Below are 26969 nucleotides of genomic sequence, written 5' to 3' on the forward strand. Positions count from 1 at the left end.
AAGAAGATCTATCAAAGAAAGAAATTAGCAAACTACAGTTTGCTTCTGGAGGGCTAAATCCAGTCCTTAATTTCTAACATGATGGATATTGGAGATTGTCACGCCTTCAGACCTGGGAGCTCTTCTGTCAAGATATGGGGGGATGGCCTTGGTGATAGACTTCTGTGTTCCTGCAAAAGCTGTTTTGGTGGGTAGGGGCAAAAAGTCCTTGAAGCAGTTTCATGGAAGTTCTAGTTAAAAGAAGATTCCTGGAAAGACTTTCCTTTGCCTGAAATCTTGGAGACCTAGGCAGAGAAGAAAATTATTGTCAAGATAGCTGTTAGGGGAATTAGGAGTACAGGAGCCTTTCCTGCAACTCCCATTCCCAAAAGGTTCAAAAGAGAGGGAGAGAAACAGGCAGGGACCCTAATTGCATTCAAGAGAGACACAGTTCTAGAGAATCTTGTATTTATTGAACTTCAAAGCCATAATGCAGAAACCTTCAAATGTATAACATTCTAATATGCAGCATATGGAATTAATCAAATACCTAAATAGAACGCACTGTAGTTCTATAGACGATATGTCCCGGTGGTTCTGTCAAGACTAATAAAGAGGGTGGTTGGCCCAGAACAACAACAGACACAGAAATCACCAACAATAAATAACTTTTGCAACCATAGAAGCCAATAGCTGTCAATTTGGCCTGTGACAAACATCTGACGCATTTAACAAATTCCATCCCCTCATACAGCAAGTATGAACTTTGCCTGTAGTTATCTATAAGGGCAGAAAGACCCAGATTATGAGCACCACTCCAAGTGACTATCTATATTGTATCCGTTGGTCGAGATGCTCCAGACATGTAGTATGTCAAGGATATCTCAGAAGCTGGGTAATCTATATTTAGGCTTAGAGACTGGCACAATGGACTTGGGAAAATATAAACTGTTTTCTAAGGCAGAGTGCATCAGAGAATCCACTCTTGCTTGGAAAAATACAACACTTAATTAGACTGCAAAGCCTTGTGGGATGTTCAGCCAAAGAACTAACGGACTAGAAGCCAGAGCTAATTTCACATGGCTAAGGGAAAACAGGACCCAGTCTCACTTTCTAAATTTCCTGACAATAGCCCAGGCTAGCCTGACCTCATCCAGATTTCAGAAGCTAAGTAGGGTTGGCCATGGTTAATATTTAGCTAGGAAACCACCAAGGAAATCCAGGGTTGCTATGCAGAGGCAGGCAATGGCAAACCACCCCAGAATGCCTCTTGCCTTGAAAAACCCCATGAAAGCTCACCATTGGTTGGCTGCAACTTGACAGCAAATAAATACAATGGGCTTACTATCGGGCAGCTTCATTTTGCATGGCATGGCAAAAAGAGGATCTGGCATGGATAAACCTGTTTATCCCTAAGCCAGCCTTGTCTTTCTGTCTTCCTCTAGGCAAGCAATGAGCTGATACCAAAAGTGTGATACATTACTGTGCCGGGGGGGGGGGGGGGCGGGACACTGCAAAAGCATCATGGGTGTACAAAATTCCTTTTAAGTCCTATTATCATAGCAAGTACTTTGTTTTGCTCTAGCCTGGGCCCCATGATAGAAGCTTTAAATGCTGCCCAGCGCGTAGCTTTAGATCATGCAATAATAATAAAGAACAGATGGTTTCCTTGGTTAACTGTACAGGTGTAGTTACAGTGGGATGACTTGGAAGATGAGTTGAAAAATCAAATGCAGCATGTGGTGGTTGTACCGTGTTAGAATATGGCCAATCACAAGGCACTTTCCCTACTGATGGAACGATAACCTACTTGTGCCTCCCACCATGGCTGATGTGATTGTGCTTTTGTCTGTTGTAGTCATACTCTGACCTGATTGCTTTTATTCCTGCTTGGGGCAGGATTATAGGTTATGTGTAAATTTTTCTGAATATGAGCCATTTGGGGTGGCTTTTGCCACCAAGAAAACAGCAAAGGAGGAAATTAAGTTTCCCTCCTTTTCCCATGGCATTCTCTTAAGCAATCCCAAAGGCTGCATTTGCAAAGAAAATGATCATTTAAAATAAATACCAAAGGAACCTCTCCAGAATTTGTGCTCTGCTCTTCGTCATCACAAGAACATCTGTTACGTCTTTGTTTTTTAAAATTTTTAATCTGAATTTATAACATGCTTACAACAATAAAATCAGGAAACAACAGAACATGGCCTTTTCTACAAAAAGACTAATCTTTGGCTTTATCATAAATTACAATGAAATCCTTATTGTTATGCTTGTATTATCTGCAGTACAATACATTGTGGCAATATTAGTTTTTGTTCATTGTCTCTTGTCTCTACTGGACAAAAGGGAATATGAGATGACATAAAAATGGTGAAATTGACTGCACTGGGAATCCCGCTGGCATCCAACAGTGTTACATTAAGACTGAGATGACTTGGAGAACTTGTCACTTTCTTAATGAAGCTTATACAGATGTATTTAATGTGTAAATTAACTTTGTCTTTTTCTGTATTATGTAATACAGCTGAACTATAATTTTGTTTTAAATACAAATACATATCAATTGTCCTAAATTTATAGGGCTTTATATTCTTTTACTGATTCTGCATTTGATACTTAAAGCAAATTTTCTAAGAAAATCTGAGGTGTAACCGAATTCTCTGTACTTTTCTATTTTTATTCATATCTGTTATAATGATTTCTCAGATTTTATTACACCAGCATGCAATGTTAAGTGATTATCTGCCTAAACCCCATTCAGTCTGGTGTCACTGAAAGTTCGGTTGCTGCAGTAACAATATGATGAGTTCTTACTTCATTAGAAGGATCGACATTCTTTATGGCAGGTGTAGGGTCTGCATGAGTTGAACTGGGGTAGAGGATAAAGAACAACCCTTCAGACCTCTTCGTTGCAGAGATATAAGGGGTGTGTCTTTTCCTTATCTCTGCAAGGAATAGTGGCATCCAGTTGTAGGTGACTTACAGTGACCCTGGAAAGTTAAGTCAAGGCGTGAACAATGGTGATTTGCCATTGCCTGCCTCTTTCTAGCAAATGTACACTTCCTTGGTGGTCTCGCATCCAAGTAATAGCCTGGGCAGATTCTGCTCAGCTTCTGAGTGTTGGCAGGATTGTGCTATCCTCGGCCTTCCAAGTCAGGAAAAGGCTAGAAAGCTGCCTATTTTTGCTAGTTTCAGAGGGTATCCCTGTTGGTCTGCAGCAAACAGATTTCAGACTAGTAGTCATCTATGAGGAAGGGAACTTTGACTCTGAAAAGCTTATTCCCTGAAACTCTTGTCAGTCTCCAAAGTGCTACTCGACTCAAACTAATTATTTTCTAGGAATTCACAGATAGCAGGTAGTAGAATTACACCATTATAATGTTACAGTGCAGGGGTGGCCAAACTATGGCTTGGGAGCCACATGTACATATTGTGTGGCTCTCAAAGCCCTCACCACCCTGTCAGCCAGCCTGGAAAAGATATTTCTCTCTTTAAATAACTTCGCCAAGCCAAGCAAGCCAGCAGCTTGGAGAATACATTTAAAGTTAACGTTGCTTTCTTTCCATCTCTAGCTCCCTTCCCCATTTATTTGCCTGCCTGCTGCCTTCCTCCGTTCCCTCCAGCTCTCAAATATCTGACGTTTATGTCTTATAACTCTCAAACGTGTGATGTTTATTCTATGTGGCTCTTACATTAAGCAAGTTTAGCCACCCTTGTTATAGTGCCACATACCCATCTAGCAGCTGACAGTTCTGGAAAACCAACCCCCCCAAAGGGGCAGTCGGGAGAGGACCGCTGCAGTGGGAAAATTCAGCGACGATACTTGCCATGTTACAAAGAAGTTTTTACTGGAACACTCAAAGCTTGGCTGACTCCCTATTTGCAGGCAATTCCAGCACCCCACCCTCTTGCACGTGTGAATGGAGCCCAAGAAGCGCGCCTGTTCCCTACCAGTTTCTCGTTCACATGTACCAAAGTGCCACGCGCTGGGAGCAGTAGTGCCTGCCACACACTGGAGTTGTGCCTTTTCCACCCCCCTCCCCAACCCGTTCTCCGACCTGAGCGCGTGGAGGCCCGGACCGCGCCCCTGTCCCTCCCAGGCTCTCGTGCGCGCTCGCCAGCCCCTGCCCGTCACCGAGTGGGAGGGCGCTGGAGCGGGCTGGCTGGGGCTGCAGGCGGAACCTCCAGAACAAAGAGGCGGCGGCAAGAGCAGCGTGCTCCTCAGGGCCCTGCAACCGCCCGCTCCCTGCCTCCCTTGCCTTGCCTTGCCTTTCTTCTTGGACTCTTCTCTTTAGGACAGCCCACCGGCCCCCCTCCCCGCAGTCTCGCAGAGCGCGTTCGGGACGCCTCTTCCGCGGCCCCCTTCCCGGCGGCCGTCCGTCAATGGCTCTTTGTGTCTTGTGAAAGGGGCGGGGGCGCCCAGGGGAATCTCCACGCGCTTCCCGAGAGCGATCGGCCGGGGGAAGTTCGGGGGAGGTGAGAGCGCGTGTCGACAAAGTGATCTGGGGCGTGCTTCGGCTTGGAAACGGCGAGGGATTTGTCTCCTGCTGAAGAGTCGGGCTTTAAAGTTTGCAGCCAATGTGGGAAGAGGCCGCCTTCCTTCTGGGCGAGTTGCACGCTCTTCTTTGAGGGCTGAAGGGGCTGTGGCTGGTCGTGGAGGGAGTGTGGCTGGAGGGATCCGCGCTCATTCATGTTGGGTTTGCAGTTCTTCCTGGTTTGGCCCCTTGCTAGTTTGGGACTGTCTGTCCTGAGTGGAGACTTGCACTGAACCGCCTATTTCAGATTCACCCTGTCCGAAGTTGTTTTTGTACCCGGGATGGTTTCTTCTGGGGGCGACATCTCGGACCTCAGTTGTCCTCAAGACCCAGCTGGTTGGGAGGGCGGCTCCCAGAGAAGAGGGCAAATATTAGCAGGAGAAGGCAGATGAAATTCAGCAGGAAGAGCACAATAGAGCAGTTAAGTCTTTGTATCTCAGAGCAAGCTGGACTCCTGAAGTGACCAAAAGTTATTTTTAAAGCTGTTGATTTTTCTCCCTTTCCTTCTAAAGAGGCTGCAAAGTCTCACATTGAAACTGACAGTACAATATTTAAGGACCTCTATGTGCTTTGCCAAGGCAGAGTCATGAAGAAGATCCAGTTTCTGTCACCACTGAAGGACACCTGCCACTACCCAGACTACAATGAGATGCTAAGCAAGTCCAATGGTGACTTTCCCACAGTGATGCGGGGTGATAGAGGTGGCATCGGGTCCCATGCTTCCACCCAGCCCCGGAAGAAACGGAAGCCTTGCAGGGTCTGCATCCCATGCCTGAGGAAAGAAAATTGTGGAACTTGCACCCATTGTGTGAACCGAAGGACCAGCCACCAGGTCTGCAAGATGAGAAAGTGTGAGGTCTTGAAGAAGAAGAAGAAGAAGAAGTCTGGGGGCATAAACCAGGTAAATGTCCCTTCATTCTGAATGTAAAATGCTAGCAAGAGATAAGTGCTGGTTTACATCCAACAGTTTCTATTACAACTTCAACTTGCAATGAACTATATTAATCTATTGAATCACTTAATCAGAGAGTTGACTCCAGAATCCTATGCAGTCTCAGAGATTATTCTGATGGTTGCGCACAGCCTGAGAACTGAGTTCTCAGCATCCTCTTTGATAGTGCTGAAAGGTGTGAGGAACACAGTGGAAGAAAATGCAGAGGTTCCTTAGGAATTTCCACAACATTCTCAAGTGCCGATTTCAGTGTTTAAAGGATGCAGTGTTTAAATAGCAAAAAACCCCTGAGTAGTTGTTCACAAGAGAACAGAATTTGAGAGACTCCCCTTTGTGCCCCTGCTTGCAGTCCTGTGGGTACACCTCTCAGATTGCGCTCTGTCTCATCAGTGTTCATAACAATGTGTAGTTGTCTAATCAGATGTGTAAGTTGCTCCTGCAGTGGGACTGCCAAAAGGGCAGTTATCAAAGAAAAGTTCAGCTTTGTGTCTAACTGCCACAGTAATCAATGCAGACATCTAGAAAACATCTATCTCCGCTTTTTGGACAGGTATTGAAGTACATAGCTTATGTGCTTTGAAAGATTCCTAGGATAAGGTTGGCATTGATCTGCAATGGTATGGTCTCGCTGCAGAGATCTTCAGCCACATGAACTGGTGTGTGGATGCGTGCTTAATGATGTACCTGTACCTATGTAGGGTGAAGATTGTATCCAGTGCAGCCTTATGTCAGGTGCTTTGGTCATGCATGCTTATACCCAATATCTCATTGCTTCATGACTCATTTCTGAGCTATGAGTCATCAAATGACATCTTGCTTGCTCAGAAGTAATACAACCCTTCCGGGACTTTGCAGTCCAGACTGCACGTGGGGGCAAGCATGAAGGGAAAATAAATCAATGCATGTAGAGGGCCGTCTCAAAGGGGTGAATGTAAATGGGCACTGGCCAGTACAGTGCATTGGTAAGGAAGTGGCCAAAATGGTCCCTCCTAGCTTATGTTTTGAGCCCCCTAGAGAAAAATGCCATCAGACATATTTCCTCAGTTATGTATTTGTTAAAGTTAAGTCTTCTGTTTGATACTGTTGTTCTCCATGGGTCATGAGGATTTGATGTGAGGGAGAATTTAGATGTGTGATCTTGTATCTATATTTGGGAGTGTATTTAAAAGGGCTGTTCTGTGTGTTTTTACTGAACACATTGATTACCCCTGAATATATGGACATGCCATTGAAAAGCATTATGTTTGAGGTGATCCAAGAAGAAATGTAAGTTATTTTTGGCACTGGTTGATTTGTGATGGTGAATTCTCACAAGTCATCACTTGATGCTTCAGTCAGGGCAAGATGAACACACTCTTCTGAATCAAATGTAGGAGTCATGCCTGCCAACATCTTATTGGCAGGCAGAATTGACAATAATGAGCAAAACCACTGCCATTGGTGTTAAAAGGATTGTGCCAGAGTAGTCTGTATCCCGTGTGCAGATGATTTGTACATCCTTGAACATTGGCACATGTTATGTGCAACATGGTCCTTGTAGGGAAAGGCTGCAATTAAAGGGCTGGAATCCAGGCACCCAGAAATTGTACATTGAAGGGATCACCAATATTTGGAGAGCCAGTTTGGTGTAGTGGTTAAGTGTGCGGACTCTTATCTGGGAGAACCGGGTTTGATTCCCCACTCCTCCACTTGCACCTGCTAGCATGGCCTTGGGTCAGCCATAGCTCTGGCAGAGGTTGTCCTTGAAAGGGCAGCTGCTCTGAGAGCCCTCTCCAGCCCCACCCACCTCACAGGGTGTCTGTTGTGGGGGAGGAAGGTAAAGGAGATTGTGAACTGCTCTGAGACTCTTCGGAGTGGAGGGCGGGATATAAATCCAATATCTTCTATCTTCTATTTAAACAGTGTGTTTACCAGCATAGTAGCTGGTGCTGCTCCAGCAACCTTACCAGTAAGAAAGGTCTGAAGTATTCTGTCCACGTGGATTGCTGTTTTGTTGTGGTTAACAACCAGGCAGGCCATGTCTGACCCACTGGGAGGTGTGCCACATGCATGACATAATAACAACCAGTATGGATAAAAGACTTTGAGATTTTCTTTTATTGGTATTGGAGCCACAGCAGGAACAGCTATAGCCACATGGCTGATAAACTTCATGTTTAAAGGGATCTCCAAAAGGACACACATCTCTGATCTAAACCTGGTAGCCCTACTAATTGCACATGCAGTAGCTTCCAGTAGCAAGCTTTTGTGCAACTGAGAAAGTGTACTATCCTCCCTCAAGGGGTGGCTGTTAATTGTATTTCATTAAAAGGTAATGCCTCTTCCACTTCTGTAGGCATCAAATGCATTTGTACAGACTCCTCCCCTTTGGTACCAAAGGAACTGCTAGTGGCGGCAAGATTTGGGGAAATATATCGTCAGTTCTTCTAGTAACTGGCAGCAAAGTGGAAGGAAGTCACTTAGCGGGTATGCCAGAGGCCTATGGACATGTGGGAGTGGACACATTGGGCAACTTGTCCTTTAGTGCATTCTGGAAGACAAAGTGTAGCCATAGTGCATGCACAGAGAGGTGGTGCACAGGGGATAGAGTTGTAGTCCAGGCTGTCAGCACACTATCTGGATTATTTTGTCGTTGCAGTCATGAATTCATTATCTGCCTTCTTTTGAAGCCTTCAGCTTCTGCAAAGGGGTTTTTTTTTGTGTGACTTAGAATCATAGAGTCGGAAGGAACCTCTAGGGTCATCTAGTCCAATCCCCTGCACAATGCAGGAAACTCACAAACACCTCCCACAAAATTCACAGATCTTCAGTGCTGTCAGATGGCCATTGAGCCTCTGTTTAAAAACCTCCAAGGAAGGAGAGCCCACCTGACTTCTCAGTGAAAGGTCTCTATAGGATGATCCTAGAATTAAATAACTTTATTTGAAATGTGTATACTACTGTAGGCTAGAAGGTTGCAAGTGCTACCCCTTTTGACAAACTGGAGGACGGTGTTTACGTTCCTTTAGCATATGCAGGAAGATGGTAGGCAGAAGGGGAGTTATTCACACGGTGGCAGTGTCTGCCACAATGCGCTCACTAAAGCCAAGGAAATCTTTTGTTGAAAGCAGGGTTAATTTAGTTTGATTGTGCTTCAGTTTCCTTGACCTTGCAGCCATAATACCTTACCTGTGGTTTATTCAGGTCCTTCCCCCTGTTAGTAACCTGTGGAGACTTCATTCTTCCTTTGGTGCAGAATTTCACAGAATTCTGAAAGGTGAGACCACCCTTTTGTTTAAAAAATCTGAATTAGAATTAGGCATGCTTCACTTTTACCACCAAAGAGATTTGCTTTAAGTATTGTCTTACAAACTACCTGTCTGCAGAGGAGACTAGCTCTAATGTTTCTGTGTAAGTCACTCTTCTGCATGTGTTTCCAGCAAGCCCAGAACAGAGGTTCATGCAGAGATGCAATACTCATTCTTCTCTGCATTAATTTGTCCACTTAAAGAGTTGGATCCTATGATCTGTCCACAGAAAGCATTTTCCCGTATCTACCCCCCCCCCCCCCCCAGTAGTCTTTTCTGACTCCAGGAAAGTTTGTTACCAAGATGGAACCTGTGTGCGGTGATAACCAAGCAGGACTGGAGGAAACAGTGGTGAGGACCAAAGGAACAGGGGAATCTCCCTCTTGCTTTTTTTTGCCAGTATAGTTTCATTGATGGGAGTGTCCTTCTCAGTCTCCAGACTCTTCACCCCACCTCTTTTTCTACATCTTGCTGCTTGTCTCACTCTTGCAGATTTTTTTCCTTCCCTCCTCCTCACTGGTTCCCTTACCTTCCAGCTCCCATGATATTTCCTTCCCTCCCCTTTGCTCTTCTTGATATGGCTTATATCTGACAATCCAAAATGCCACCTGAAGCCTTCTATGCATGTGTACATAATGACAGTTGTTAGTGTGGTTTTTTTTAAGCCCTGCCAGCCAAAACCAACATTTTCCTGCAAACCTGGGCTTTCTCCTGGGTTTTTGGGAACATATCCCTTAGCCTACAGTGCCCCCTACCATGGATCTGGGGGACTGAGATACTTATGGCTATAAAATATATACTGAAAATATACATGGAGATGGAGTAAACTCAGTTAGTTTGTTGTGTTAATGAACTACCTGCTGAACATAATAGACAATCATTCTGCATAGCTGCCCCATGCAGGTCTCTTGAAAGGTTGTATATAAATCCTCTGTGTCAATTAATTAATTAGCAGCCCAGTTCTGGCTATTTTGACTTGGGGTAGCGCTCTCCATGGTCCCAAGATAAGCCTTTTCCAGCCTTGGTTCCCTTTAACTGGAAATGCTGGGGACTGAACTTTGGGCCTTCTAGATGTCAAGCTGGAACTCTGTCAGGGAGCTGTGAGCCCTTGAGAAGCTGAAGTTAACAAATTTATGAAAAGTAGTATAATAAGGCACAAGTAGTATATATAGCATTGTACCATATTATGGTATATCAGTGTGGAAATGTACATACCTGGAGTGTTAAATTACTTGACTCTTTGCTTAGGTAGAGAATCTTGCATGCATAGCCATCCAGTCATATTACAAGGACTATGTATTTTTATACTTGAAGTTAAAATAAAAAAACAGAATAATTCAAGAAAAATAATTTTAAAAGTTAAAAAAAAAACCCTCATAACTCACTAGGATTTTGTCCTTTCCAAAGATAGAGACTTCTCTGTTTGTACTTTCTGTCATGTAAGCCACAGTTGCTGGCCTTCTTGTCAGTTAGTGACTAATTTTCCAGTTTCTGCATGTTTGTGTAGCTGGGGGAAAGTAGTTGCCAGGAGGAATGTTTGACTCATGCTGTTCACCGTGGAAGGAGGGTAGGAGGAAGGAACCTCGTTTCTCAGGGTTTCTTCACATGTCATGGTTGCAGTGGGTGCATACTGCAGACCCATATTGTGTTGGCAAGCAACATCTATGGACATGTATGCCACAAGTTGAGTCGTGTGAGTGAGTGGTGCTCACAGCATGTATGCAGCCTCTCAGGTATTGGTGTGGTTTTGCCTTTGTTTATTTATTGAGGAAACTATAGAGATCTTCTTGAGGTGACCAAAAAAATCAAAACAATAAAGCAGTAGCATAAAAACCACTGTACAGATGCTCTTCCAACAGGTGAATGTACTTGTCTGAAGCAAAGTGTGTTTTCCAAATCTCTGGGTAGCTCTTTCCCCTCCTGAATTAGAACTGAAGACAAGCCTTATTCCAAAGAAGGTTCACTTTTAGAGCCAAAAACACTTCCTCCTCTTATTCCTGAGGAAGTTTGTATTTGGAATTGAAAAATCATTCCCCCTGAGAGGAGCTCCCTTTTTGTGTTTCACTGTAAAATGAAGCTGCCGGGACCTCTAGGAGTATATTAGTGTGGTTTGTCCACCAATTCTACTTCTAACCAGGGCTTTATTTGAGCAGGAACTCACTGGAATGCAGTTCCAGCTGGCTTGTCATCAAGGGGTGTGGCCTAATATGCAAATGAGTTCCTGCTGGATTTTTTCTGCAAGAAAAGCCCTGCTTCTAGCCATCCTTGATTGGGGGTGGGGAAATGCCCTGTGATGTTTGTTTGGCATGGTATATGTGAAATGATGCACATGATTTCAGAGCACTGCCGACACATCATCCTATACTTACTAAGCATACCAGCTCACTCATCAAAAATATGCTTAGATCACCACCTACACTGTCGATTTCCAAATCCACCCACACAGCAGCAGCAGCAGGTCTGTGAGCAGGTCAGCACTTGCTTTTACATGCTCACTCATGAGGGGACGGCACCAGAAACTTCTTTTTCTGTGTTCCTGTTTTCTTTTTCTCACTTTTCACTTTCCTTTTGACTTCCGTTTTTTGATCTCTCTGCAGTCAAAGACCGTCAAAGGCATTTGGAGCCTGAGGTAGGACCTCCACATCCAATCCCCCATTGGGGAAAAACATAATAATAAACTAAATATTTTACAATTTGCTGCCCTTTAATGGCTTTTTTCTTTATAATTTGCTTGTCAGATTCTTTGCTTTGATTTTATGTCACTCATCCTGTTTTTTCTTAACTCTGACATTTAAAACTTATTTTCATAAATGACTGCTTAAAACAGAATTTCTGGGGTTTTGCTAGATGATGATGATAATTGGTGCCAGGGCTTTTTTTGCGCAGAAATGCACAGGAACACAGTTCCGGCTGGCTTGGTGCCAGGGTATGTGGCCTCATATGCAAATGAGTCCCTGCTGAGTTTTTTCGACAAAAAAACCCTGTGCAAAGCACTGGTGACATCAGGGTGTGTGGCCTAATATGCAAATGAGTCCCTGCTGGACTTTGTCTATACAGAAAGCCCTGATTGGTGCTATATGTGTGGATATTAGTATTGTTTTTATGCATTATTCTTCTGGTTTGATGTTGATTCTTCCACAAGACAGCTTGGAAACCAGTTTGAGTTGATGGCGGGCAAGACAGAAATATTGAGCACTCTATCTCCTATCACTTTCCTTATACTTTAGAGCAGGGGTGTCAAACATGTGGCCTGTGGGCTGGATCAGGCCCCTGAAGGGCTTGTATCAGGCCCGCGAGCAACACACTGTTGTCTGCTTTCCTCTCCCTCTCTTACTTTCTTCTGCATCATAGCTTGCTTTGCCAGGCTTGTTCAGTCAAGCTACAGAGCAAAGCCTTTATTTTCTCCATTGGCTGACCAGCACATGAAGCATCTTATGTACGAAAGCTTGCAATGCACAGCCATTTAATGTTTTTCTCTGGGTCTCAGGCTCAAAGCATTGACCATGAAATTTCTGTAATGAATGCCAGTAAATCAAAAGTAGGTTTGCAACTTACAGATACACACCTGAACAAAACCTGAACAGCACTCTCAAGATTGGTACAGCAAAGACATTGTCTCCAAATTTTGATGCAATAATTCGGATCAAGAGGTGTCAGTTACCAGAGATTGTTAAATAAACAAAATATTGCAAAAGTGCTAATATTTTAAGCATATCTTTTAAGTTAAAAAAAATTAATTGTGTTTATGTAGTGCAGAGTGGTAAAGCTGCAGTACTGCAGTCGCAGCTCTCTGCTCACGACCTGAATTCGATCCTGGTGGAAGCTGGGTTCAGGTAGCTGGCTCAAGGTTGATTAAGCCTTCCATCCTTCTGAGATTGGTAAAATGAGTACCAGCTTGCTGGGAGGAAAGTGTAGATGACTGAGGACGGCCATGGCAAACCACCCTGTTAAAAGTCTGCCGTGAAAACGTCGTGATGCGACATCACCCCAGAGTTGGAAACAACTGGTGCTTGCGCAGGGGACTACATTTTCCTTTTCTTTTTTTAATATCCTTTATAAAGTTTATATCTCTGCTACCTGGCATTACATTTTATGACACACATGGCCCGGCCTGACAAGGTCTCATTTATGTCTGATCCAGCCCTCATAACAAATGTGTTCAACACCCCTGCTTTAGAGCATTCAGGCTTCTGCCTCCCCGTACACTTAAGCAATTCAAACTTGCCAGTGTTTCTGTATTGGTTTTCAACCTCAGTAGCTTTGGGGGCAAAGAAAGCATATGCGTTTCCCTGTCTGAGTTTAACCCCACTCTCTCTTGAGGTGAGGGGGGATCTGTCTCAGGAGCTCAGAGGTATGAAGTGGCTGAGAAGTAGATAAGGCCTCCGGTTTCCTCTGAAATCTGCCTCCAAAACATTGTGGGACTTTAGTTGTCAAGATATGATCCTGTTGTGGATCTTGAACTGGTAGTCTAAACGAGGGCAGATGGGGATTCACCCATATGTAAGGATTTAGTTCTTGATCATTGTGCAAGGTTCTCAGAGGTCGTTTTTGCACTCACCTTCCGCCGGCGCGACCCCCCTCTTCACTGCGCATGATCTGCGTGGATTTCGCACTAAACGCTGCGGAGCAGCCAGAAAAGCCGGAAGCTCCCGTCGCAAAAGCCGCGCAAACGCCAAACTGCTTTTTGGCGGTTTCGGTTTGAGCGGCTTTTGCGCCGGGAGCTTCCGGCTTTTCTGGCTGCTCTGCAGCGTTTCGTGCGAAATCCACGCAGCGTTTAGTGCGAAATCCACGCAGTTCCTGCGCGGTGAAGAGGGGGGTCGCGCCGGCGGAAGGTGAGTGCGAAAACGACCAGAGTCTTGAATTTTATTCATTTAGATATTTATACTCTGTTTCTTTCCCCTTCATCTAAGTTGGTGTTTATGTCTAATTGTTTGCATAGTATTTATTTATTAGATTTCATTCTTCCCTTCCTCCAAAGAGCACTGGACAGTGGACATGGTCAAGTCTAACCATTTTATCTTTACAACAGCCCTGTGAAGTAGTTCAGGTTGAGAAAGGGTGATTGGCTCAAGGTCTCCCAGTAAACTTCCATGGCAGAATGAGATTTGAGTTTAATAGCACCCTAGAGAGTATAACCTTTCAAGAGGCAAGCATCCTTCATCAGGTATCTGATGAAGGGAGCTTTGACTCTCAAACGCTTATACCTAGAAAATCTTGTCCATCTCTAAGATGCTGCTGCTGAACTTGAATCTAGTTCTTCTGCTGCAGACCAATACAGCTATCTTCCTGAAACTATCTTCATGGTGGTTGGAGGAGTTCAATCCATATCTCCCTAGGCTAAAAAAAATACATAACATTGGCTGTCATTTAAATGGCTTATGTTTAATTCTTTGCCTTTGAAGATACAAATCATGGCCCTGACCTGAATAGTCCAGGTGAGCCCGATCTTGTCAGATCTTGGAATCTAAGCAGGGCTGACCCTGCAAGTAATCTGATGGGAGACCTCCAATGGAACACCAGGGCCAGGATGCAGAGGCAGGCAACTCAGCCAGCCAGCCGCCTGTCTGAAATGTCCAGGCCCCACTAAGGGTCACCAGAAATCAGCCATGGTTCACAGGCACATGCATGCACGTGCGCACACCCAAATACAATTTTTTTTAAAAGAGAGAAATTATGGTAAAATCAAATGTATAGGTTTATTAGGGAATGAGGCATTTAGGGCTCTCAAACCTGTATCTCTGGTGGATGCGTCTAGAGCTTTATGTTCCTCTCCGTGAAGCTCTTTCCTGTCTACTCTATATCTGTTAACTTTTTGTGCTTCCAGGGTTAAACTTCCTTAAGTGCATATTGAAAAAGCCTCATGAGATTTATAATAAGCAGCAATAATTGTAATTTTGCCTTTGCCACTCTCCATCTCTGGCTTCATGCCATGATCTAAACCAGGGCTGTAGCCAGGATATGGAAGGTTGGGGGACCTCTAAATTTTTCAGGGGGGGCACTCAGCAGCCTCACCCCATAGCCTTTCCTCCCACACCCTTCAAATCAAAGTACTGCCCGGCACCCACCCCACACACAATTTGGGCGATGGGGAAAGGAAGGGAGCAGCAAATGAGAGCGCCACTCAAATAGAGGATGGGGCTGGCAGCAGAAGCAGTCCCCAGCCTCTCCCTGCGAGTTAAAGTGCCCTGCCTGCTATTTGAGTGGCAGGGAAGGAAGGGCAGCGGGGATGAGAGCTCTTCTCTTTCCTCCCTGCCACTCTCGTCGCTGCTGCCCTCCCTTCCCTATCATCCAAATCCTGCGCTGGGTGGGTGGCAGAAGCAGCCCCCAGCCTTTGGCCTCAGCCTTTTAACTGGCATAAGAACATAAGAGAAGCCATGCTGGATCAGGCGGGTCTGGGCCAGCCTGCAAGGCAGAGGTGGGGGGGTGCTCCCAGGAGGCAGGAAAGGAAGCTCCGCAGTGCCAGCCACCTGGCCGGGAGGACTAGGAGGAGTCCCCAGGGAACTGGAGAGTCTCCCAGGCAGTGGGAGGTGGACTCGACCCCTCCCAGGTTTGCAAAGCCCCCTCTCCCTGTGTTCCACCCAGCCCAGGGAGCGGAGGAGAGCCAGTGACTGGCTGCATTGTCACCCAGGACGGAAAAGAGAGCAAAAAAGTCGACCCCCTCCGCTCCCTAGTCTGGGGCGGCTCAAGCGCCTTTTCACCTGCCCTCTGCCCAGAGCCATTCCTCCCCCACCCCTCTACACACCCGCTTCTAAGCAGCAGAGGGGCTGGCTGCCTCTGGGCTCTGGCTGGCAAAAGCCATGTCCAGTGCCCTCCCCGTCCTCCGGGCAGCGTCTGGTGGAATCCGCAGGCCCAGCGGCCACTGTGCACCCAAGAGGCAACTGCCGCAGGTGGGGGTGGCCCTGATTGAGGCTAGCAGCAGCGCAAACCCCAGGCGCAAGGGGGGCCTGGGCAATTCGGATCACTCTGGCCCAAGGCCAAGCCCAGCCAGGCTGATCGGTGCATCGCAGCAAGCGGTGGGGCTCCAACTTGTAAAGCCATTCATGCAGCAGCCCCGCGCGATTGGGTACTTGGCACTTCCCCGCCGACAAGGACCAGCCGGCAGAAGCATTCCCAGCCTTCCACGCATTTAAAGGGCCCGATGATTAACTGATTAACTGATTAACTTTAACCGGCAGCGGAGGCTGAGGGCTGCTTCTGCCGCCCACCCCGCACAGGTTTTGGATGACAGGCAAGGGAGAGCGGCAGGAAGGCGACCAGAGGCCTCAGGGGCTGGTGGAGGGCCCAAAGTCAGGGGGCCTCACCCAGAAGTCCGGGGGCTGTGCCCCCACAGACCCCCTTGTAGCTACGGGCCTGATCTAAACTGGCTTTTCTCCAGGTTGAAGTGCTGTAGTTGGCAGAAGTCCCTCTTCCCTGTTCAGATGCTTCCTGCTATGCCTGTTTTTGGGTTTTGTTTTTTTTTAAAATCAGCCTCTCTGGAAGTAGTGAGGCACTTTGTCCTCTTTATTTGGCTAGCATGTACCTGACAGGTTGCCTCTACTTTTCTGTAATTTAATTCTGTGGCTGAATCATTCCCTTTCCTTACCGCCTCCTGTGTACACAGATTGATACAGTTAAGGGTACCCACAATTGTCTCTTCCTGCTGCTTAGCACGCAGAGGGGCTGCATAAGAAGAAAAACGCCTTGGTCAAGGTTATGTGTTTTTCCTAAAGCAATTATTAATTTAGGGCCAGGATGGCTGTACATATTGTACATAGAGATGTGGAGGCGAGGGGGGGGGGATAATGGGAAAATGGGGGGGGGCAGTTTTTTTTCTCTGAGGCCTTTGTTTTCATTTTTTTTCTGGTAGAAATTGGTGGGAGTATTGAAATAAACTCCTATGAAGTATTTTCTCTTTTCAAATGAATGAAATGCTTTTAAAGACAAGGTGGTCATGCTATAGACATATACATAGGGTTGCCAGGTCCCCTTGTCGCTCTGGTGGAGGAATTTGCAGGGGCTTTCCAGGGGTGGGCGGGGAAGTTGCATGATGTGAGGATGTCCCCAGGAAGTGATGTCATCTGTTCGGCAATGCCAGGGGTGACACTCTGAGTTTTGGGTGAAACTCTATGGTAAACTTGCCCTCAAACCATAAAGTTTTGACCCAAAACCAGAGTGCCCTCATGTGACATCCCCAACGTGATGATGTCACTTCCAGGTCACTCTTTAGGGGAGGGTTTCTCCATTGGCTAGCTGGTCTGTGGTGGAGAGAAGCCCCCAAAATGGAAGGATCCTCCACCCAGATGTGGGGGCTGGGAACTGTATATTCAGTATGTCACAGAAGTGAGTACACCCCCTCACATTTTGCAAATATTTAAGTATATCTTTTCATGTGACAGCACTGAAGAAATTACACTTGACTACAATGTAAAGTAGTGAGTCTACAGCTTGTATAACAATGTAAATGTGCTATCCCCTCAAAATTTTGCAACACACAGCCATTAATGTCTAAATTGCTGGCAACAAAAGTGAGTACACCCCTAAGTGATAATGTCCAAATGGGGCCCAAAGTGTCAATATTTTGTGTGGCCACCATTATTTTCCAGCACTGCCTTAACCCTCTTGGGCATAGAGTTCACCAGAGCTTCACAGGTTGCCACTGGAGTCCTCTTCCATTCCTCCATGACAACGTCACGTAGCTGGTGGATGTTAGAGACCTTGTGTACCTCCACTTTCCGTTTCAGGATGCCCCACAGATGCTCAATAGGGTTTAGGTCTGGAGACATGCTTGGCCAGTCCATTACCTTTACCCTCAGCTTCTTTAGCAAGGCAGTGGTCGTTTTGGAGGTGTGTTTGGGGTCGTTATCATGTTGGAATACTGCCCTGCGGCCCAGTCTCCTAAGGTAGTTATAACTTTTACATTTTGTAATCATGTCAGCTATTGCAGTTTGTGTTGTTAAAGAGGGGTGGAGCACTTTGGGTTGATGGGAGCGGCCAGTCACAGGGGGAAGTTGCTGTTGCACATCACAGCTAGGGGAAGGGAAGGGCAGCTCGGGAAAGCCCCATTGACCTGTCCTGGCCTGCCCCCTGACTGAGACCACAGTGATGACAGGCATACAGTTGCTGTCAGTTGTTGTTTCTGCTGGTCAGCATGTCCCATGACCAACCCCTCCCCAACCCCCCCCCCCCCCAATATTCTGAGTCTGCCTGCTGCAGTGGCTTGCCCCCCACCAAAGATTCATGGCACCCCAATGATCACCTGCCCCCTCAAGGTTTCTTGCACAGATGCCTTGCATGATACAAGTGGGGAATGGAATCTAGGTCTCCCAGGTCCAGTTTCATGCTCTAACTGGCGTGAGTAAGTTGGCTTATTCACCTGGACCCTCCCCTTTCATGCAGATACTTGCAAGGTGAGCAAGGGAACCTGCATTTGTGGCTGGGTCCCTGCAATGTATGGCATAGGAGTAAGTCAGCTCCCAGAGTGCTTTTACTCCCCCTCCTAGGATTTCTCTACCGGTATTGAATATGTTTCAGTTCCCCCCCCCCCCCATTTCCATTTTTCCCTGGGAAAAAAATGCTCCCTGCTTCAAAATTTCTGGAAATTTTACATATGTTGTTGTCGATAGCACAAGTGACATGTACATATGTTCCATAAGCATCAAATGAGAAAGGGTGGCTGTGTTTGCACCTGTCAGCATCAGTGAACCTGTTGATCTTTGGTGACTGGAACTTGTTAACTCTTGATGGATTTTTGTGTTACATCTCTTCTTTTACTGTGGTTTCTTGGAATGTGTTTCCCTTGTGCCAAGGGCAAGTTGGGCCCCCAGACCTACCAAAAATCTTCTGCTAGCTGAAGCTGGTTGTTTATTTCAGACAAACTTACAAAAACATCTGGTTAGCCTCTATTTGAAATAAAATGCTAGAATAATCAGACGTGTTTTTACAGAGCAGCACTAGGTATTGGTGGGACAACAAATCCCAGCACCCAGTCACTCTCTTGTGCTATTTTATTTTAGTAGAGAGTGTTTGTCAAAGTGTTGCTGTTTTCATTCAACCCTTCAAACAACTCCTCAACTCAGTTTTCAAAGAGCATCTTTGCAGCGTGCCCAGGATCCTTGCTGTCCACGTCTCTCTCCCCCATAGTCAACAGATTCCTATAAAGAGCTATCACCCACTTCTCCCCACCCACTATGCCACTGACGTCCATGACTGTTTGTGAGTGATGCTCAGCTCAAGAAAGTGCGAATGTAGTTACCATGCCGACAGTAATGGTATTTTCAAATGGGCTAAAATTGCTTTCTGGCAAATTCATATTGGTACAGATCCTGGGTGTGTCATGAAATCCGTCACCCCAGTCAGTTTATGGAGGCTGAGTGTGAGAGAAAATAAAACTTCTGGGGCATGCTTTACTTTATGTTATTTTATTATTACTATACTATATTGATGCATATGGCACTTTATAGAGCAGCTTAAGCAAAAGGACAGTTCCCTTTCCCTAGAAGGTTTCAGTCTATGTTTTGGCAGAGGGAGGCAACAGAGGAAAGGGAAAAAAGGTAGACACAAGGATGAAAATGAATGAATGTGAGCAAATATTCATGTATGTATAAGCATCCTTATTATTTTCTTTGTCTCCTGTTGTGGATTAAGTTATGTAGCTCTAAAGAAGTGTAATTTGGATGCAAAAAGAAATGTTTCATAGATGCACAGGCAGGGAAATTTCCAAGTCTGCCACTGCCCTAGCGGGCCACTGGTGGCCAGGAATAGTAGCCCTAGATGCTGTTTGTCTTGCACCCTTCAGCAGCTGCATTGCTTGATGCCAGTTCAGCAGCTGCCTCCTGCACCACTGCCACTGATGGGGGAGGGGAATGGGTGGGCTGGTGCTTATCATTGGTGCCACTGGCTGGCACTGAGCTGAGCAGACCCGGAGGTGCTGCTTTGTAGGCTCCTGGGCCGTTTTAACTTTCCAGTCCACCACTGTTCATAGGTCCAGAATCCTAGGGACAGTAGTGTTCCAATGTAGAGGGAGGCATGAAATCCCATATTACTAGATTGTCCAGAAAACATCAGTGTATATTTGAAGTGTGTGGAGGGGGGGAGTCACAAGTCAGGTCCAGAAAATGTTTCCTGTGTTATCAATAAATGTGTGTTCATATTTATTGGAAGTGGAATATATCCTCCTCTGATATGCAAATGGTTAGGGCTTTTTTGAGCAGGAACCCACAAGAACGCAGTTCTGACTGGCTTGGTGTCAGGAGGTGTGGCCTAATATGCAAATGAGTTTCTGCTGGGCTTTTTTCACAAAAAAGTCCTGTGCAAAACAATGGTGATGTCAGGGGCTGTGGCCTAATATGCAAAAGAGTTCCTGCTGGGCTTTTTCTACAAAAAAGCCCTGCAAACTGTTATTTTTATTGTATGACTAATGGTTTTCTTAGGTAGCTTCATTTCCAACAGCTATTAGGTGCTTATTTATGGAAAGTTGGAATTGCTTCCATATGCAACAGCATCCATGTTCCTTTGTAACTGAGCTATCATAGTGCTATAGCAATTATTCCCAACTGGATTTAGGGGCAAATGGCTGCTGTAGCGTGGTGATAGTGCAATATCCAATGATATGTGGATGGACCCCTTAAATCCAGAAGACTAATGTAAAATTCTGTTTTAAAGGCCAGTGCCTTCCAGGAGGGTGAGACCAAGCTGCTCACATAGTACAGTTCTAAACAAAGTGTCTATGAGCCTAGAAGGGTGTAACTCAGTTTAAGATTGCACTGTCCAAAATGGGAAGTCTGTTTCTAGAAAAGATTTGCTACTTCATTTCTAGAAAATTGTATGCTTCACACAAAACCAGACATTTAACATAACAGCTGTTTAAACTTTAGATCTTTCTACCCCTTTGCCTTTTAACTCGACTAGTTCAACATCCTTTTTATAACATATGGGTTTTTAAAAATTAGGGTTTTTTCCCCTTCAGTTGCTTGAGTCTGCAAAAGAGTTCGTATAACTCAAAAATTTGCTTCTAGCAATTTATCTGTTAATGGTTCACTTGCCCTGCATCTTTTGTTCAGCTGGACAACAAGGCTATAAAAGATGGGGGCTTAGGCTTTGATTTCTGGATCACATGACTCTTTCAGTGTTGTCTTGAGTGTTGTTTAAATACAAGGTGGGGGAGATTGTTAAATGCAAAATGTTTCTGTGGCTAATGGGAAAGATTTTCAGTTGTGGGTGTGTTTGAGGCAGGCAGGGGCCAGAGACCTCTGCAATAGAAAAGGGGAATGGACTTTTGTTCTGGAGGTCACTCTTGATTAGAGGGGAAAAGGTGAATGGTCACTGCTTTATTTTTTCCCCAAAGGTTCACAGCAGGGGTGGGGGGATAGTCAGTGTGGGATACTAGTATTCCCTGACCCATGAAAACCAATTCCCCTCCCCCTTTACTCTTCTTCCAGTGAGACTTTCTCATTCGCTTGCTTTGAGAAGCTGGTGAATGACAAATCAGTCACTCAGCTAAAAGATTCTTTCTTTGCTTAGTGGGTGATGGTTGTTGGCCAGTTGGATCTGTGAATACTATCATTGCATTTTGCTGCTATTGTATGTGGCTTGTGTGTGTGTGTGTTTTAAAAACATAACCAGGTCTGCTAGAATATCATTCTTGAGATAGATGATAATGGTCAAGTGCTATTGTTTCTGCTGTTGTTCAGATACCAAGGGGGCAAAGAGATTTGCTGTTAGTTGGTAGCAGCAAAATAAAACAGAAGTTCAGTGGTGTCTTGGAGACTAATAATTTATTTCAGCAAGATTGAAAGTAGTCTGGTTTATGCTAGAAAAATGCTATTAGTTTTGAAGATGCCACGGAAATCTTGTATTATTTTGGTTCTGGTGACAAAACATCTCATAACAATTAAGCCAGTAATTTAAAAAATGGTGGTGGCAGCTAAAAATCCAAATACCATTTACTGGTTCATGTCTTGGGCAGGCAATGAAAAATGAACTTAGTGCCTGGTGAACAGAGAATGGAAGGATATTCCAAAATTGGGGTTCTGCACTCAGGGAGAGGTCGTGGTTCAGCAGTAGAACATCTGCTTGGTATACAGAAGATTCCAGGTTCAACCCCTGGCATCTCTACTGAAAAGGATCAGGTAGAAGTGACATGAAAGACCTGTCTTGCAGCCTGAAGAGCTGCTGCCACTCAGAATAGACCGTACTGGCCTTGATAGACCAGTGCTCTGATGTGGTATTAAAAAGTCCAATCTCATGTGGCTACCTGCCTGCCTCACTTCTGAAGATGTGTGTGTGGGGGGGGTGACAAAACAAGGTATGCAGTGAAAAGGTAATACATTCACAGGCTCAAACAGGAAATGTCAATTCTTCAGGTATTTTGGTTTTACAGTGTTTAATTTTAAGGACGAAAATTAGCACTTTGAATTGGGCCTTGCCATGAGTAGAAAGTTATTTGAACCTCTTGAAATACTTGTGCAATATGTTGCCTGCAGTGAATGCCTGACAGCCATTCAGCTGTGGCATTCAGGACTAGCTGAAATTCCCAGCAGGTGCATGTGGAAAAGTAGGGGATTAAACCCGTTTCTCCCAGATAAGAGTCTGTGCACTTAACCTCTATACCAAACTGGCCCTCTATTTGCTCAAATGGAATACTAGGTCTTGTTTTCTAGTTACACCACCCCAAAAGAGGGTGTTGTCTTACATTTGCATACGTTAGTGAATTGTTGTGGGTGTGTATATAACATTTTCAAGGGGGTCATCCTACCTCTGCTAGGAAAACCAAAGAGGAGTAAGAAAGGGTTTTTTTCTGATCTTTCACTGGCCTTCCATACAGTTGACTAGTATCTTTCTGGATTGGTTGGTTTCATTAGGCGTGGGGGCATCACGCTCCAGTGATCTGGTTGACTGGTGCTGGGACAGCATTGTTTTGCCCCATGGCATTTATAATATAGGGTTTTGACAAGTTCAGTTTGCTCCTCCATATTGTTTAACATCTACATGGAGCCACTCAAAGAGGTCATCCTGACTTGTAAGATTAAATGCCATCAGTATGTAGATTGTATTCAGTTTTCTCTCCTTTCCGTCTCATTCAGGTGAGGCAGTGGATGTTCTGAGCAGCTGCGTATCTGTTTATTTAATTGCCTGCAGCTCCTAAGTATACCAAGGAGGCATCAGGGTTATATAAATGGGCAACTTCTACACAGCAAGGATTCTCCATGTTGCTTTCATTTTGAGGTGAATGCCGAAGCACATGCATTGGCCATAGAAATTCTACAAAGAATTTTTTTGCATACTTTTCTCCATCAGTGCATCATGGCCACCATTTTCCCTGCATTTTTCCTACTGTGCTATTGGAGGGCTTTTTGAGGGCTCTTAAAACAATATGGTAATCGCTATAACACTATACTGATTAGATTCCTTTAAAGCCATCAAAAAGCCTTTTGCTAGCGTGGCCATAAAAATGGCAGCCATAAAGAGCTGACAGCAGGAAAATGGTGCCAATGCAGACAGGATCTTTGCAGAGCAAGAAAATGGATATCTTTCTATCCTTGTGCTATGATAACATGCATGCTGTGGTCTTCCCAAAAAGGTTGGAGCAACACAGGTTTGGGAAGGAGCTATGGGGAAAGGATTATTAGAGTATGATTAGAGCTTTATTTTGTGTAGGTGCCCTTTTTGTTATAGAGTTATAAGGAGAAATGTGCAATCTGCACATTTCCTTTTATCATTCTGCAAAGAAAAGGGCTGAAGGTTTATTTTTTTTAAAAAAAATAACAGCTGTGGACTAGTAGCTTATTATAATGATATATTGCCACATTATGATACTGTCGGGGGAATTAGGAGTGCAGGAGCCTTTCCTAGGACTCCCATCTCCATGAGGTTCAATGGGGGGGGAAAGAAACTGGCAGGGACTCCAGTTGCATCCAAATGAAAGAGAGACAATGGTTCCAAAGAATCTGTATTTATTGTTCAACCCCATAATGCAGAAACTTTCAGATATATAGCATATTCTAGTAGGCATCATACAGAATTAATCCAACACCCAAATTAGAGTGCACTCTAATTATATAGGATAGAGATATATCCCAGTTGTCTGGCAAGACTCACAAAGGGGAGGGAGGTTGGCATACAACTGTGAATAAATGGAAACTCAGACATTAAATACCTTTTGCCATCTATAGAATCCAGTGTAGCTGTCAATTAGGCTTGTGACGAACATCTGACACTAGGGTTGCCAAGTCCACTTCAAGAAATATCTGGGGACTTTGGGGGTGGAGCCAGGAGCAAGGTTGTGACAAGCATAATTGAACTCCAAAGGGAATTCTGGCCATCATATTTAAAGGGACTGCACATCTTTTAAATGCCTTTCCTCCATTGGAGATAATGAAGGATAGGGGCACCTTTTTGGGGGGCTCATAGAATTGGACCCTCTGGTCCAATCCTTTTGAAACTTGGAAGATATTTTGGGGAGAGGTACTGCAAATTTGGTGCCTCTACCTCAAAAAACAGCCTCCTAGAGCCCCAGATACCTGTAGATCAATTCTCCATTATACCCTATAGGACTCGGATTCCATAGGGAATAATGGAGTGCCCAGCAGACATTCCCCCCTTCTCCAGTTTCTGATGACCCTGAAGCAGGGGGAGGGCCTCCAAACCGGGGGATCCTCTGCCCCCACCTGGGGATTGGCAATGCTATCTGACACACCTGACAAAATTCAGCCCCTCATATATGGCAAGCATGAACTGTGCTTGCAATTCTGTGAGGCAAGAAGCCCCAGACTATTATGGCACCTCCTCAAATTGTGATCTATATGTTATCAGTGGGTCAGAAGGCTTCACTCTCTCTGCATCAAGGAGGAATCGTCAAACCACATACCTTGATATCTAGATGTTTAGGCTTTGAGGCTGTTATTCTGGACTCTGGGAGTGTAAACCATTCTTTTAGGGCAGAGTGCATTAGCAAGTTAGTACTAGTTTACAAGATTATGTCATCAGCTGTGCTGCAAAGCCTTGTGCAGGACCGGATCTACATGTTTTTTGAGGGGGGGCAAAATTAAAAAATGGCGCCCCCTTATGGGCCATTCTATCTTACAGTCCCATAGAATATAATGGACTCCATACGCAATTTGGCACCTCCCTTCCTTCGGTGCCCGGGGCAAGCACCCTCCTCTGCCCCTCCCTAGATCCGGCCCTGGCCTTGTGGGATGCTAACCCAAAGAACTGATAGAATAGAGGCCAGAGCTAATTCAAAATGGCTAAGAGAGAACAGGACCCTGTCTCGCTATAAATTCTCTTACAGATACTATCTAGCAATTCTGTATTATTTTTTTTTTAAACTATCCAGAAGAGGGAAGAAATGGTAACTGTTGGGGGCTGAGACAAGGAAAGCGTTGGGGAAACTGCTATGTGGTTGTTCTGTTGTCCCAGGCTGATTCCGCATTAGCCTTTGCTCGGCTCCGGCGCTGTCTTTCCCCCGGAGCAGATGTTGGTTTCTGCATATCTTGACCCAGGGCGGCAGTTTGACCCATCTCCGAAGCGGTGTTGTCTCACATTTAGGAGATCAGCAAAATGCAAGAAGTTTATTTTTGATGCGGTTTCGGGGCTCGAAATTTATGTGCGGAACTCATACCAATGCGCTGTCAAACTTCTCGCATCGGTAGAACACACCCACATAACTCCATGCCCATGATTCCGCCCAGTTATTTTGTCATACTTCCTTAATTTTACTCCCTTTTAAAATTATCCAATATTTTCCTGAAATAGAGTAATTTTTAAAAAAACAAATCATGTTTCGTGTTACAACGTGAAAAATATATAACGATGTAACGTGATTTTCTTTTACTGACTACATCCCTTGCTTCCACCCGCCCCCATTCTTTATGGTATTCCATGTGATTTTGATAATGTGTCATTGCATTGTGATTACTTTCTTCCCCCCTCCAATAAAAATCACTCCTGACTATTATAATTTTTTTTTCAATAAGATTGTTACAATGCAACTAAATAAATAGCGATGTTACATGAACTACTTTAAAGATGTGCGATTCCCACCTTTATCGATCCCCCCCCCCCCCCCCGTATGGCCTCAAACGGGAACGGGAATTTGATTATGTTTATAGGTTTATATTTTTGATAGGTTGGGGAAACTTTCTCCCTTAACCCCTCTGCATAAATCTCCCCCCACCCCCCATCTTCATGCATCTGTTTGTAATTTGTTATAGCTTTTAATGGAAAACTGTGTGCTTAACATTCAGCGTGTGTGGATAAAAATGGTGGATCACCGACTCAGATTTCCCGGGGCTTAGATAACCTGCCAATGGTGTGACTTTGCCAGTATTATGCCTTTGATGAATGAATGAATGAATTAATTAATTAATGAATGAATGAATGAATGAATGAAAAGCCTAGAGTTCCACAGAGAATGACTCAACCAACAACAAAAAACTGGAAAAATAATGAAAAATTAATGGAAAATACTTCAAAATTGTAATAGAGAATTCAACTTCACACACTTTCACATATCATTACATATAACAGCATATTATTAAAAATGCAAAGTATAAAGTACAAGGAATAAATATTCAAAAGTGCTGGCAGTTAGTCCATATCCAGTTTGAAATCCTTGAAAACTTTTGCTTAAAGTGCCAGTGTCCAATGTGTTGCAATTGCAGATAATTCTTGTTCTTCAGCAAAGAATTTATGATGTTAAGACGTTGCTTTAAACTTCCTTTCTTTAAAGGCGTTTATTATATAGTGGAAGGTTTTCTCTGGAGCTGGTGTCACAGGAATGTGGTATGCTGGAAGTTGATAAGTGGAACACGTCTCTCAGATGAAGATATCTGAAACAGTGTTACAAGCTTTACTGTTAGAGGCTTATGACCTTCCACTATATAATAAATGTCTTTAAACAAAGGAAGTTTAAAGCAACGTCTTAACATCATAAATTCTTTGCTGAAGAACAAGAATTATCTGCAATTGCAACACATTGGACACTGGCACTTTAAGTAATAGTTTTCAAGGATTACAAACTGGATATGGACTAACTGCAAGCACTTTTGAATATTTATTCCTTGTACTTTATACTTTGCATTTTTGATAATATGCTGTTATATGTAATGATATGTGAAAGTGTGTGAAGTTGAAGTGTTTAATTCTCTATTACAATTTTGAAGTATTTTTCATTATTTTTTTGTTATTTTTCCACAATTTTTTGTTGTTGGTTGAGTATTATGCCTTTGGCATTACATT

General features: G+C 44.4%; 1 protein-coding gene across 2 annotated transcripts in view; it reads left to right on the forward strand.

Annotated features, from left to right (window-relative positions):
• Positions 1-4932: 4932 nt before the first annotated feature.
• Positions 4933-26969, forward strand: part of TET3 (tet methylcytosine dioxygenase 3) — a 104630-nt gene continuing 82593 nt past the window's right edge. For both annotated transcript variants that reach the window (XM_060251292.1, XM_060251293.1), the window contains exon 1: positions 4933-5415. In XM_060251292.1, coding sequence (XP_060107275.1) covers positions 5101-5415 — 315 coding nt within the window. In that variant the 5' untranslated portion in view covers positions 4933-5100. The remainder of the gene's footprint in view (positions 5416-26969) is intronic.

This window comes from Heteronotia binoei, chromosome 12, assembly GCF_032191835.1.
Source record: "Heteronotia binoei isolate CCM8104 ecotype False Entrance Well chromosome 12, APGP_CSIRO_Hbin_v1, whole genome shotgun sequence".
NCBI lineage: Eukaryota > Metazoa > Chordata > Lepidosauria > Squamata > Gekkonidae > Heteronotia > Heteronotia binoei.